Below are 11,783 nucleotides of genomic sequence, written 5' to 3' on the forward strand. Positions count from 1 at the left end.
AATACATACAATATATGTTTTTAATAAAAATACATTTGACATTTATATATAATAATATATATATATATTTTTTTATGGTTATTATTTTAGTTTGCGTTCCATTCCAAAATCACCCCATCCCTACAAGTGACAACTCATACACGCAATGCATTGTGGGTCGTATACACAACTGAACATTACTTTATTTTGGGAATATTTATTTATTTATTTATTTATCTATTTTTTTTAAATGTTTTTTTATTGTAACCTGTGCCAAGTGGACCAAATGTATTGGATCAATAATTAAAAAAAAAAAAAATGTAATACAAAAACGTTCTACTTGTTACTAGTATTTCCTACTTTGACTACGACTCACAATAAGGCCATGAAACGGATGTAGGTGACTAACATATTAATAACACGTGTTGCGTCGTGTGTTATGCTTCTAATAAAAGAAAATACATTAAAAAATATATATATATATATAAATAAAACACATGCGAAACGACGACTCGTCTCCGGCGCAAGGCATTATGGGACTTCCTGCCACCCTCCGTTGTGTGCGAGTCGTCGTCGTCGTCGTGAAAACAGGGCACGGGGAGCCGAGGACCCTCCTCCCGCCGAGCTGCCGTCTCCTCCGTCCTGTCAAACGAGCGTGCGCGCTCTCCAAACACTCATGAAGGTCTTTATCACACGACGGATCCCAGAAGAGGGGATGAAGGTCCTGTCGCAAGCTGATGTGTACGCAGCTTTCTTTTTTCGTGCTAATTCCGTCTCATCCGACGGTGGCCGTCACGTGGCATTGCTGTTATAGCACGCGTCGTGCACGTGGTGGCGTCTAGTGGTTTGTTGTCAGTTTGGTTTTTTTTGGGGTTTTTTTTTTTTTTTGAACAAAATGAGAATAAACATAGTAAATGAATTGTCATCTGCACGTATTGTTAAGTTGTCACAAGTTCATGAAGAACTTACTATTCTGCATTCTGCAGCTATTCATATTAATATCATTTTAATTCATCTAACGTCGACTTTCTAGCGCTGTTTTGCCCACACTTTTGGCGTTTCCGGTCAACAGGTGTAAAGTGGCTCTTTGGGACTCTGACGAGCCGGTGCCCAGGGCGGAGCTCCTGAAGGGCGTGGAGGGGGCGCACGGACTCCTGTGTTTACTCTCAGACAAGATCGACGCGGAGGTTCTGGACGCTGCAGGTAGTGTCCTCTGAGCGCCACCTGTGTTCCAGAAGACACCCCCAGGCTAACTTGTTGTCTCCTCCTTGAACGCGCCAGGGCCGAACCTGAAGGTCATCAGTACCCTGTCGGTGGGATTCGACCATCTGGCAGTCGACGAGATCAAAAAACGGTACGCTTCAACAACCACGGCGACACCGACCTTTCGTCGAGATGGCAGCTGTCACTAACGTTGCTGTTATTTGCGTGTTTTTTTGGGGGGGGGTTTTTGTCCCACTTCAACAGCGGCATACGTGTGGGGTACACGCCCAATGTCCTGACCGATGCAACGGCGGAACTGACCGTGGCCCTGCTGCTGGCCACTGCACGAAGACTACCAGAGGGGGTGGAAGAGGTCAAAAAGTCAGTGCAATCACCCAGCAAGCACCCATAAGCCTCTGGATCAGTGGCTACATTATTATTATTATTATTATTATTATTATTATTATTATTATTTTATTTGTTTATTTTTTGACCTGTGCTCTCAGCATGCTGGTCATACAACACAGTATCAGTATTGCACCAGTGCATCTTGGGACAGAGATAATCTGCAACTGGAGTTCAACTTCTCAACCTGCAACTTTTTATTCATTTTTTAATCATCAGGAGCTGCTGCAACAACTCTGTCCTGTGGACGACCTGTAGGATGACATGCACAGAATTTTGTTAGAGAACCGCCGCCAGTTCCCCTTTTCGTCGAGCGATCTGTTGGTCTTTAAACAACTTATCACTACTCCAAGAGGGGGATAATCACCACGAGTGAGACAAATAATCATAGAACCAAACAACAACATGTACATGGAAAAACATAAACGCCTATGCTCTGGTTTGATTTATATTGGTGCAAGTAAATATGAATCAGAATCAGTCTGTTTTATTCGCCAGGACATTTACATATAAAGTACTAGGAATTTGTTGTGGTGAGGTTTGGTGTGTTTCTCTACAAACAATTGGCATTTAAAAAAAAAAAGCTTGACAATCTCGGGTAAAAAGTGGGGAATAAAATAATAAAAATAAAATAAAAAGTGAAGTAAAATATAAAAATGTCAAAAACAAATAACCCAAAGAATACAAAATATACCAATATGGATTGGATGGATGGTATACATTTGGAGTAAGCCAATCAGTGGATAATCAGTGGATAATCAGTTACAGACTGTTTTTCTTTCTTTTTTTTTGATCTACCTCTTAACCAGTGGTGGCTGGAGTACGTGGAAGCCTCTGTGGCTGTGTGGTTCTGGTCTTTCTGGCAGCACCGTTGGAGTCGTTGGACTGGGGCGCATCGGTATTGTTTCATCAGCTTTATTTATAGGAATGATTGACTACAGAGCACCGCTTACTGCAGCAGTCATTCCAAGAATGACTCTATTGTTGTTTTTTTCCTTCAGGTATGGCGATTGCCAGGAGGCTCAAGCCCTTCGGAGTGAAGCGGCTGCTGTATTCTGGGAGAACCGCCAAAGCCTACGCTGCTGAGGTGGAAGGAGAGTTCGGTAAGGGGAGAGATAGACATGTTTACGGCATCATATTTTAGCTGCTTTCCCCTCACGGACCTTCATGTGGTCTCATGAATCTTATTTTAAATTCTTGAAAAAAAAACAAAACATTATTTTTCAACTGGGGGATGGGGTAGTTCCACTGGACACGCTGCTGCCTGAGAGCGACTTTGTGGTCGTGTCCTGCTCGCTTACGCCGGAGACCCAGGGGCTGTGCGACAAATCCTTCTTCAGCAAGATGAAGAACACCGCCGTCTTCATCAACACCAGCAGGTAAACCTTATTAACCATGGACAATAAATAATAATGTTTGGAAGAAGTTTAAGGCGGGGAGTGTATGATAGTAACTATAGACAATGAAAATACCCAAAAGGACTGAAGGAGACCTATCACATAAGTCGGTGCCTGTTGTGGAGCATAATGTGTGTGTTTGCAGGGGATCTGTCGTCATCCAGGACGACCTCTACCAGGCTTTGACCGGTGGTCAGATCGCTGCAGCCGGTCTGGACGTCACAACACCTGAGCCGCTCCCGACCGACCATCCCCTCCTGACGCTTAAAAACTGCGGTGAGTAAACAAGATGTTGCATTTATTTTGATTTTTTTTTTTTTTTTTAATAACAAAGAAATAACTTTGACATTTTGTCTTTTCCTTCCAATCTCGCACAGTGGTCCTGCCACACATCGGCAGCGCCACCTACTCCACGAGAGGCGTCATGGCCGACCTGTCAGCCCGAAACCTGCTAGGGGGCTTACAGGGAGCCGCCATGCCCAGCGAAGTCACCTTCTAGAGCTCGGTGTGGGCTGCCTTATCTGGTGCCTTCCGTGAAGCACACGTCCCGCAAAAACTAGTAGCACAGCACTGGATGGGTTTGCATATTAACATCAAGATTATGTATCTGTGAAAACTACTAATGCATTGAAGACATTGTCAGAATGTCATAAGACACTTGATATAGTCCTTGGGTTTTATGGTCCAAAAAGCCCAATGCCAGGTTTACTAATTGGAATATATTAAATGTTGAGCTAACTTGATAAGACACTGTAAGCAAACTCTTGTGAGCACTCCAGACTTTTAGTTCCTTGCATAAGCACTTTTTTACATGCTCACAGTTGAGCATTTTGAAACAAAATATTCTCTTTTATCAGCATTTGGCCAGAATGGTAGTTACAATATATTGCTCCTTGTCTGCCATCTTAAACAGCCCACAGTCCAGCTGACGTTCTGATTTTGATTGCTGTGTGAAGCTCTGGAAATAACAAGTGAAAATCAAAAGCATCTAGAAATTATCCAGTGCATCATTTATTATCACTTATCAAAGTTTAAATAATTTCAATAAAGTTATTCTCTCAGAGAATTCATATTCATTTCATATTTTCAGTTCATTTTTGGTGGCTATGTGTTCTTTTTTTTTTTTTTTTTTTGACATGCTGAAATGCATGGAGGAATCATCTGGTAAAAGTCACTGTATGAGAAAGATTAAACCTCATATTCCTATTGTCCATTTACGCATATTTGTTTCTCATAGCTCGTAGAAGATCTTTTTTGGGCCTAATGCCCATGTCATTAAAATGAGTCCCTTTTGGATAGGCCTCATTAGGACTCACAGCAGAGAGTCGAGAAAGGGTTGCTGGTCGCCTTTCCAGTGCAGGCAGGTGTTTTTCGAGTGTTTATAAAGGTGGGAAGACTGGCTGAAGCGCTTGCCACACTTGGGGCAGGGGTAGGGCTTCTCCCCCGTGTGGACACGGATGTGCTTTTTGCAGTCTGTCAGGTTCATAAATGTCTTGCAGCAGATCCTGCAGGCATACTTCTTCTCCCCTTCCACCAGCAGCACGTGGTCCTCGGCTGCCGCTTTCTTACACTTGGACAGAACCTCCTCGGACGCTCTGGTGAGCGCTGGCCGCTGGGCAGCTTCTCCCGATGAACCGGAGGACGAGGAGGGATCGGAGTCTGTACCGGCCTCTGACCCGGGCGCTGTTTTGGGGGCGATGCGCCGGAAAGCCGATGACCCCAAGGTGGCACATCCTCTGTTTCTCCCAGTGCTGGAGGCTGACAGGAGGGCGGCTTGAAGACTGACACCTGGTTTGATGCCGCTTAGTAAACCCAGAGCGCTCTGGGCGGGCCGTAGGATAAGTGTGTCGCTGAAACTTTGGCTCTGTGTGGTGGAGAGAAGCTGCTGGAAAGGTACCGCAGAGACTGGGAACACAATGGAAGAGGAACAGTCAGAGGAAGTAGTGGAAGAGGCGTTGACATCCTGACACTGTTCACCAGCATCCCCAGTTGTTGCAAGAGCCTCCATGGTGGTGGTGGCAGCAGCGGTGGTGGCAGCAGCGGCGAGGCTGGCAAGGCTGTCCTCCACCTCCAGAGCACCCAGTACACTCTCACTGCTGGGATTGAGGAAACAAGAAAATGCCAGCTCTGACAGACTCTCTAGGCCTCCGCTGCCCATTGGATCCTCCCCCACATCACCACTTTCTGTGTCAGGGTCGGCGCACAGCTGGGGCCCCAAAGCGCCGCAGATGCTTTCTGCTGGGCCAGCCGTGGCGAGTTTCTCCTCATCTGCCGTTTCTCCGAGACGATCGCTGCTGTCCCTCGCCGGAGTCGGTGAGATGTCGGGCACGCCGTCCAGCTCCGTAGACCACGAAGAGGAGCTCAGGTTTTCCTTTTTGACCTCAACGAATACCATCTTCTCCTCCTCACTTTCCTCTTCTTTCTCCTCTCCCACTTTTACTTTTACCACACTTTCCGAGTGTGCCTCCCTCCCCCCTTCCCCCACTCCGCCTGGGTTGCCGTCTGATTGACTGGGCAATTCGATCTCCTCCGACTCCCTCTTTGTCGCCTCGTACTTCTCCTCTACCTCTTCGCTGCCCACCATCTGTATGAGGGACCCTTCAGGGGCCTCAGGGGAGTCTGAGGAGGAGAGCTCCTCTGCCCGCTCCTCTCCATTAGCGGTACTTCTTGTGACCGTTGGGGATCGTTCCCTGTAGTAGCTCCTCTTGGTCCCACTGAGCCTCTCCTCGTGGAAGGTAGACCTGCGTCTCTTCCCCGCAGGCAGCGTTGTGTTCTGTTCCCTACTAACACCGTCCGTCTCCGCCCCGTCTTCGCCAACCCCACCGGACTGACTCACCTCCGCTCCAGTCTCGTCCCCGCAGAGTTCCTCTGCTGTGAAAGGGATGTCCAGGCGGAGCTCCAGGTGATAGGGCGAAACTGACATCAGCTGCTTACAGCCTGCTTCTGCCGTGGCCACGGCCTGTGATGACATTGATGCTTCATTCTGCTGCTGCTGCACCGACCTCCACCCTTTAGGCGGCGAGGTTGGGAAGTTACACTTGGACAGGTGGAGTTTGCAGGCCTTGACCACAGTGTTCAGGTGCAGGTGTGAGGCTGCCAGCAGCACGTCCATCACGTTGGAGGACCCCAAGGTGAGGGTGGAGGTGTAGATCATGTTCAGCAAGGTGGAGAAGGCCTCCGGGGTCACCACCCCCTGGTCCAGCGCCATCACACCAGGGCCTCCACCGCAGCCCACTCCGGCCCCGCCACCCTGACTCTCGTCACCCTCCGCGGAGCTCAGAAGGGCCCTGAAGTGGGAGCTGCAGGCCGCCAAGATGGAGCGGTGCGCGGGGAAGCTCTGGCCACCCACCAGCACCACACAGTCGCATAGCTGACGGTGGAGACGCTGCTGGTTCAGCTGCTGGAAGATGCGCTGGAAGTGTCCGGGGAAGTCCATGGACCGAAGAGGGAAGATAAGGCTGATCACAAACAAAGCGGCCGACTGTGATGCATGTGACCCTTTACCGCAGGGCTACTGGCAGCAAGTACAACCCCGCTGAGGTCGGGAGATCCATCCACCCTTTCAGGTTTTGTTTATTTTATCTCTTGTTTGGAGGGTAAAGTAAATCCTCGTGGGGTGATGGGGACGCGCTTCGCCGTGGGCGGGCGGAGGGCGGAGAACGCGGCGGAGCGCGCAACGCTCTGTTTTGTTAAACGCGCCTGCCGTCGCGAATCAATAACGGTTTGCCAAACGCTTTTCTCTCCGCGTACATGTTCATCTCAACACGCAACTCGCGGGCGTTTCGGTGCCGAACACCCGCCGTACCCACGCACACGCCGCCCCGTTGTCGCCACAGGGAGCTCTCGGCCTGCGACGCAAGCCTCGCGAACGATCCGTTCGCGGCGAACGATTATTTCAAATGACTCGGGAGTCGGAAGTCACTCCGGGAAAGGGGTCGTTTGTCTCCGTCGCGCCCGGGAGACGGTCGCCATACAGACATCCGCTCTCCGCATCTGGATTCGCGAACGACAAGAGCGACGTTGCCAAACGAGCGAAGTTAATTTCGATGCGGATTGATTGTGGTAAAAGGACATTTGGGAACGTGGCTTTCTTTCGGCCAAAATGATCTTTCCGATGATTGGGCTTAAATGTTCGGGATCCATACTTCTTCTGCCGTTGTTCTGCGTGAATCAATCATTTCCCCTCACTCACACGTGAATTACACCGACTGAATCAAATGAGGTTAAGGGCTATTCTCACCAAGTGACAGGTCAAGAACCCAATCCGAAAAGGGGTCGAACCTTTCATCGCCGCTCACACTCCTGGCGAAAGCTGAAAACTGCAGCGCCCTCTTTCCGTGCTTTTATGGAAGTGTGACTCGTTGAAATGGATCATGGAAAATACATAATAAAAGGAAAATAAGGGATTGCTTAGGGGAGCGTTAGGGATCCTTTTTTTTCTCTCCCCCTTTTAACCTTTGCTGTCAGGATGCTGGGCATACAAACACATTACTTATTTTATTTTTAATTTATTTTATTGAGTATTTGTATGTCCTTGCATCTAGGATGAGTTAGTCTGGAAGTGGAATTCAACTTCTCAACCTGCAATACCACTTTTTAATCATTCTTTAATCGTCAAGAACTGCTGCATTAACTCTGTCCAGTGGACGACCCATGGGATGACAAGAGACGATTTTTGTTACACAGCACCACCACCAAATCCACCTCTTTAAAGAACTATCTTACCATATTTTGGTCTTTAAACAACAAATCACTACTCCAAGAGGGGGAGAACTCCCTGACTGGACAGACGTGGCGGCAGCCGGGCCTTTGCGTAAGGGGACTGTGGTTCCAGTGGCAGAGCTTGGCCCTCCGTGGTGGAGTACTCTGGAGACGCTGGAAGGTGCCAGCCACGGGGGAGGAGAGGTGGCAAGCGGCAGTGCCTAAAAGTCGGCAGGCTGAGGCGCTAGACTTTAATCGCGGCCAGCCTGGTGTGGGACACTTTGGGGTAACAAGACCCTCAAAAGGGTTCGCCAGTCCTTCTACTGGGGAACCTGTCGGCGTAACGTAGAGACCTCCTGTCAAAGATGCGACCCCTGCAGCGCTCGGAAGGGTCAGGTGGGCCAGAGTAGGGCCTCCCTCCAGCAGTACCAGGTCGGCGCTCCTATGGACCAGGTCACCGTTGACATTCTGGGGCCCCTTCCCCGCACAACCCCGGGAAAATCGTTATGTGGTCGTGGCAATGGACTTCTTTACGAAGTGGCCCGAAGCCTATGCTGTGCCTGATCAGGAGGCGGCCACTGCTTGCGAGGTTCTGACCAGGGGAATGTTCAGCAGGTTTGGGATCCCGCCGGAGTTGCATTTGGACCAAGGGAGGAACTTTGAAGCTCAGTTCATTGCGGAGATGTGTAATGAGCTTTCCATTCACCAGACCCGCATCACACCACTACATTCACAGAATGACGGGCTTGTGGAGGGATTCAATCGCACCTTGGGGGCTCAGCTTGCCCTGGTCGTTGTGAAGGATCAGAAAGACCAGGACCTTCAGCTGCCACTGGTCCTGCTTGCCGGTCGCTTTGCTACCCAGGAGCCCAGGGAGCTCCCAGCTCCAGATGCCCTTACATGATATACACTATATACACTATATACACTATATATACGATATAAACTGTATACATCTCATCTCGTCACCGTTCTGTCTCGTTCCCGCAGTTTGTCAGTATTCACTATGCCAGTGTTCGCAATGGCTACGCCCCCCTTACCGTGAAATAACACTATATATACTATATATACTATATACACCATATCCACCATATATACTATATTAACTGTATACATCTCATCTCATCACCGTTCTCAGTCTGTCTCGTTCCTGCAGTTTGTCAGTATGTGTGGTGTGTCGCGTGACAAATAAAGATTCTTGTTCTTCACTACACTAGCGTTCACAATGGCCACGCCCCCTTACCGTGAAATAATCAGGGTCCTCACTTATCGACCAGTTCGCTTAACGACCTGGTCCAAGGAACGGAGGTGAGGAGTACCTGTATATAGGTACTGTACACACGAACACACACACAAGTTGTGTGTTTTTGTAAATTATGTGTGTTTTTTCACGTATGTCAGTGTTGCAGAAACACTGGAATCACCTTTTAGGCATTAATAAACTATTTTTTGTTTTTGTCGTATCTTCATCTTTACACAGCATGTCGTCCAGTTTTTAAATAAAAACGCGCAAGCACACACGCAGTCGTTCTCTTCTCATTTGCATACGGAGAGCTACGTCACCCGGAAGCGCGGGCAATATAAAGTAATAAAGTATTTATTCCTGCAAACAAGAATATAATAGAAACATTCAGCTCCAACAGGAAGATTGTTTATACGTTACGCCAGTTTAACGAGTAAGAGTTGATTTAGCACCGGAATTGCGTTTTTTTACAGCATTTAGTGTCAAATGTCCCAGGAGCGGTATGACAACTTCCGGTTCTGCAAAGAGACTCTCAAATATACATTTGTAAGCACATTTCGGCTTGATATTCGGGTTTTGTGACACGCTCCTCGTCGCCACGTTAGAGGGCTTAGTTTGTCCTGTGCTTACTCGGTGTGGCTCGACATTTTCGAAATGTTCAGTGTGAAACCGCCACCCTGAGTGACATGGCGGGGAATGCCGTCCTCCCCCCGAGAAGGTTGACGTTATCGCTTCTCGGCCTTTTGGCTAAGATCAAGTGTAGTATCTGTTCTTATCAGTTTAATATCTGATACGTCCCCTACCCGGGGACCATATATTAAATTGATTTTTGGAGCAGGGAGATGGAACAGGGGCTTGCTCCGTCCACTCCACGCATCGACCTGGTATTGCAGTACCTCCAGGACCGGTGCACCCCTCAACTTGTCAAATAAACAAACACAAGTACAGCAACTGAGTTGTAAGACTCATTTCTTCAACATTACCCGGATGATATGTATATATATTGCTGTGACGTTTGAAACCATATTTTCTTCATATTCATTCTGCTCATAATCGTGTACATTAGTGATCAGCTGGGTACAGTCTGGAGCGTTATGACGACGCCGATGCTTTATTGGAATGAAAACATTTCAACCAAAACTAAAAGTCAGTGGAGTGTGACAAAAGTCAAACAAACCCACCTTTCACATGTGAGCATATATGTCAACATTATTGTACAGTCATTGAATTATTTTTCACACATTAAACTGATAAGAACAGATACTTAACCCCGTCGTGGCCAAAAGGCAGATGAGTGTTGAGGGAGGCTGGTACTGACAATGAACTTTGAAATATGTGCACTTTTGTTGAGCGTCCACAAGATGAGGCCACCTCTGCCTTTGTAACGCACGCTACGACTGCTCCTTCCGGAGGCGTTCATCACCAGAAATGAGGTTAAATAAACATCAAGATTCAAGAGCTTTATTTGTCACATACATATACATACTTTTATACATATATGCAGTGAAATGTCTTTACAATGTACCCAGAGATTATGCACAATAGTTACAAAACCGAAGAGAAAACCTAATTTCTACCTAACTGAAACTGAATCCTAAAACGTAATGCAGTAAGTGAATAGAACTAAGTGAATAGAACTAATCGCATATAAATAAAATAAGACTTGAAAAAATACAAAGTGGGGGTACAAAATAGAAGGGAATAGAGTCACATATATGGGATAGGCTATTTGTATGTGCAGCAAAGTGCATGTGAATAGAGTATGGAGATATACAGTATACAACAGTACAACAGCAACTCAGTGCAGTGACACAGTATGCAGTACAGTATGCTACAGCACTCACTTAAAAAAAAAATAACTAGGCAAATTCAAAATATACAAACAATAGGTTTCAAAGTTACACAACGCCATAACAAACAGGAACAGATGCAACGCCCCCCCACAAAAAAGGGGATAGGGCTTACAGTACAAATCATAATCATTGATTATTCTTAAAAATTGTGATGCTAATTTAGTTTTCCGGAATATAAGGGCTTTCATATGCAAAATAAATTATTTGTGAAAGACACTGAAGAAGTTTCACTACATAATTAATTCTAGGTTTATGTACATACAGTTTTGTAAGAATAAGTATATTGTTCACCAGAAAGACGTCTTTTCTACTGTCCAAAATCAATCCAAAAGTAATGTCATTCTCAGAACAATTAAAATACAAAAAAAGATGTAACAGTTTGGGGTCAAGCTAGAGGGCCTAAAATATTACATGCATTGGAAGATACCGTATAATACAACACTTTTAAATGGAGTTTTTCTGATTTTGGAATTATAGGTAGTTTCAAGTACTTGGTACAAAAATATATTTTTAAAGTGTTTTGCGAGTCTTCATTGTTAATGGGGCACAGGGGGTGAGGAAAGGAGGGAGTTGGTGGCCGTCTGGGTCCCCACGTGGCCACCAACCGAGGTGATCATTGGGGAGGACTTTTGTCGATCTGGGGAGGGGGACTGACAGTAGCGGGGAGTTTAAGGGGTTCATGGGTGGGTACAGGTTGATGGACAGTGGGAGGGCTGTCACCCCACAGCTGGATGGTCCCACGTGGCATTACTCCGCGGGGGTCGCGAGGAGGCTGGACGATGTTTGGACGGGTCCGGTCCGGTGCGCTGCTCTTTGACCCGGGATACTGGAGGTTCAACTCCAGTATCCTTGAGGAGGATGAGTTCAGTGGAAGCTTCACTGCTTTCTTCCGGGGGCTCGAGGGGCTCTGTGCCAGAGTGGTGGAATGGTGGGGGGTGGCTCAGGAGAGGATTAGGGCTCAGCCCATTAAGTATTGTAAGAGCAGGGCGATGCGGGCAGAGA

At 47.2% G+C, this 11,783-nt stretch overlaps 2 protein-coding genes across 2 annotated transcripts; one reads left to right on the forward strand and one right to left on the reverse strand.

Annotated features, from left to right (window-relative positions):
• Positions 1–507: 507 nt before the first annotated feature.
• On the forward strand, positions 508–4,065 carry grhpra (glyoxylate reductase/hydroxypyruvate reductase a). Its single transcript, XM_080008338.1, has 9 exons — positions 508–720; positions 1,052–1,182; positions 1,261–1,333; positions 1,447–1,563; positions 2,397–2,485; positions 2,589–2,690; positions 2,831–2,966; positions 3,130–3,260; positions 3,362–4,065. Exons 1-9 carry the CDS (start codon positions 656–658, stop codon positions 3,481–3,483), a joined length of 966 nt encoding a protein of 321 aa, XP_079864464.1. The 5' UTR covers positions 508–655; the 3' UTR covers positions 3,484–4,065.
• Positions 4,066–4,152: 87 nt separating this feature from the next.
• LOC307236056 (zinc finger and BTB domain-containing protein 5-like) lies at positions 4,153–6,420 on the reverse strand (the record flags this gene model as incomplete). Its single annotated transcript, XM_080008337.1, has 1 exon — positions 4,153–6,420. The coding sequence occupies one exon, from the start codon at positions 6,418–6,420 to the stop codon at positions 4,297–4,299; it is 2,124 nt and encodes a 707-aa protein (XP_079864463.1). The 3' UTR covers positions 4,153–4,296.
• Between the last annotated feature and the right edge of the window lie 5,363 nt (positions 6,421–11,783).

The sequence above is a fragment of the Zeus faber genome, assembly GCF_960531495.2.
Source record: "Zeus faber genome assembly, chromosome: 10".
NCBI classification, from domain to species: Eukaryota; Metazoa; Chordata; class Actinopteri; order Zeiformes; family Zeidae; genus Zeus; species Zeus faber.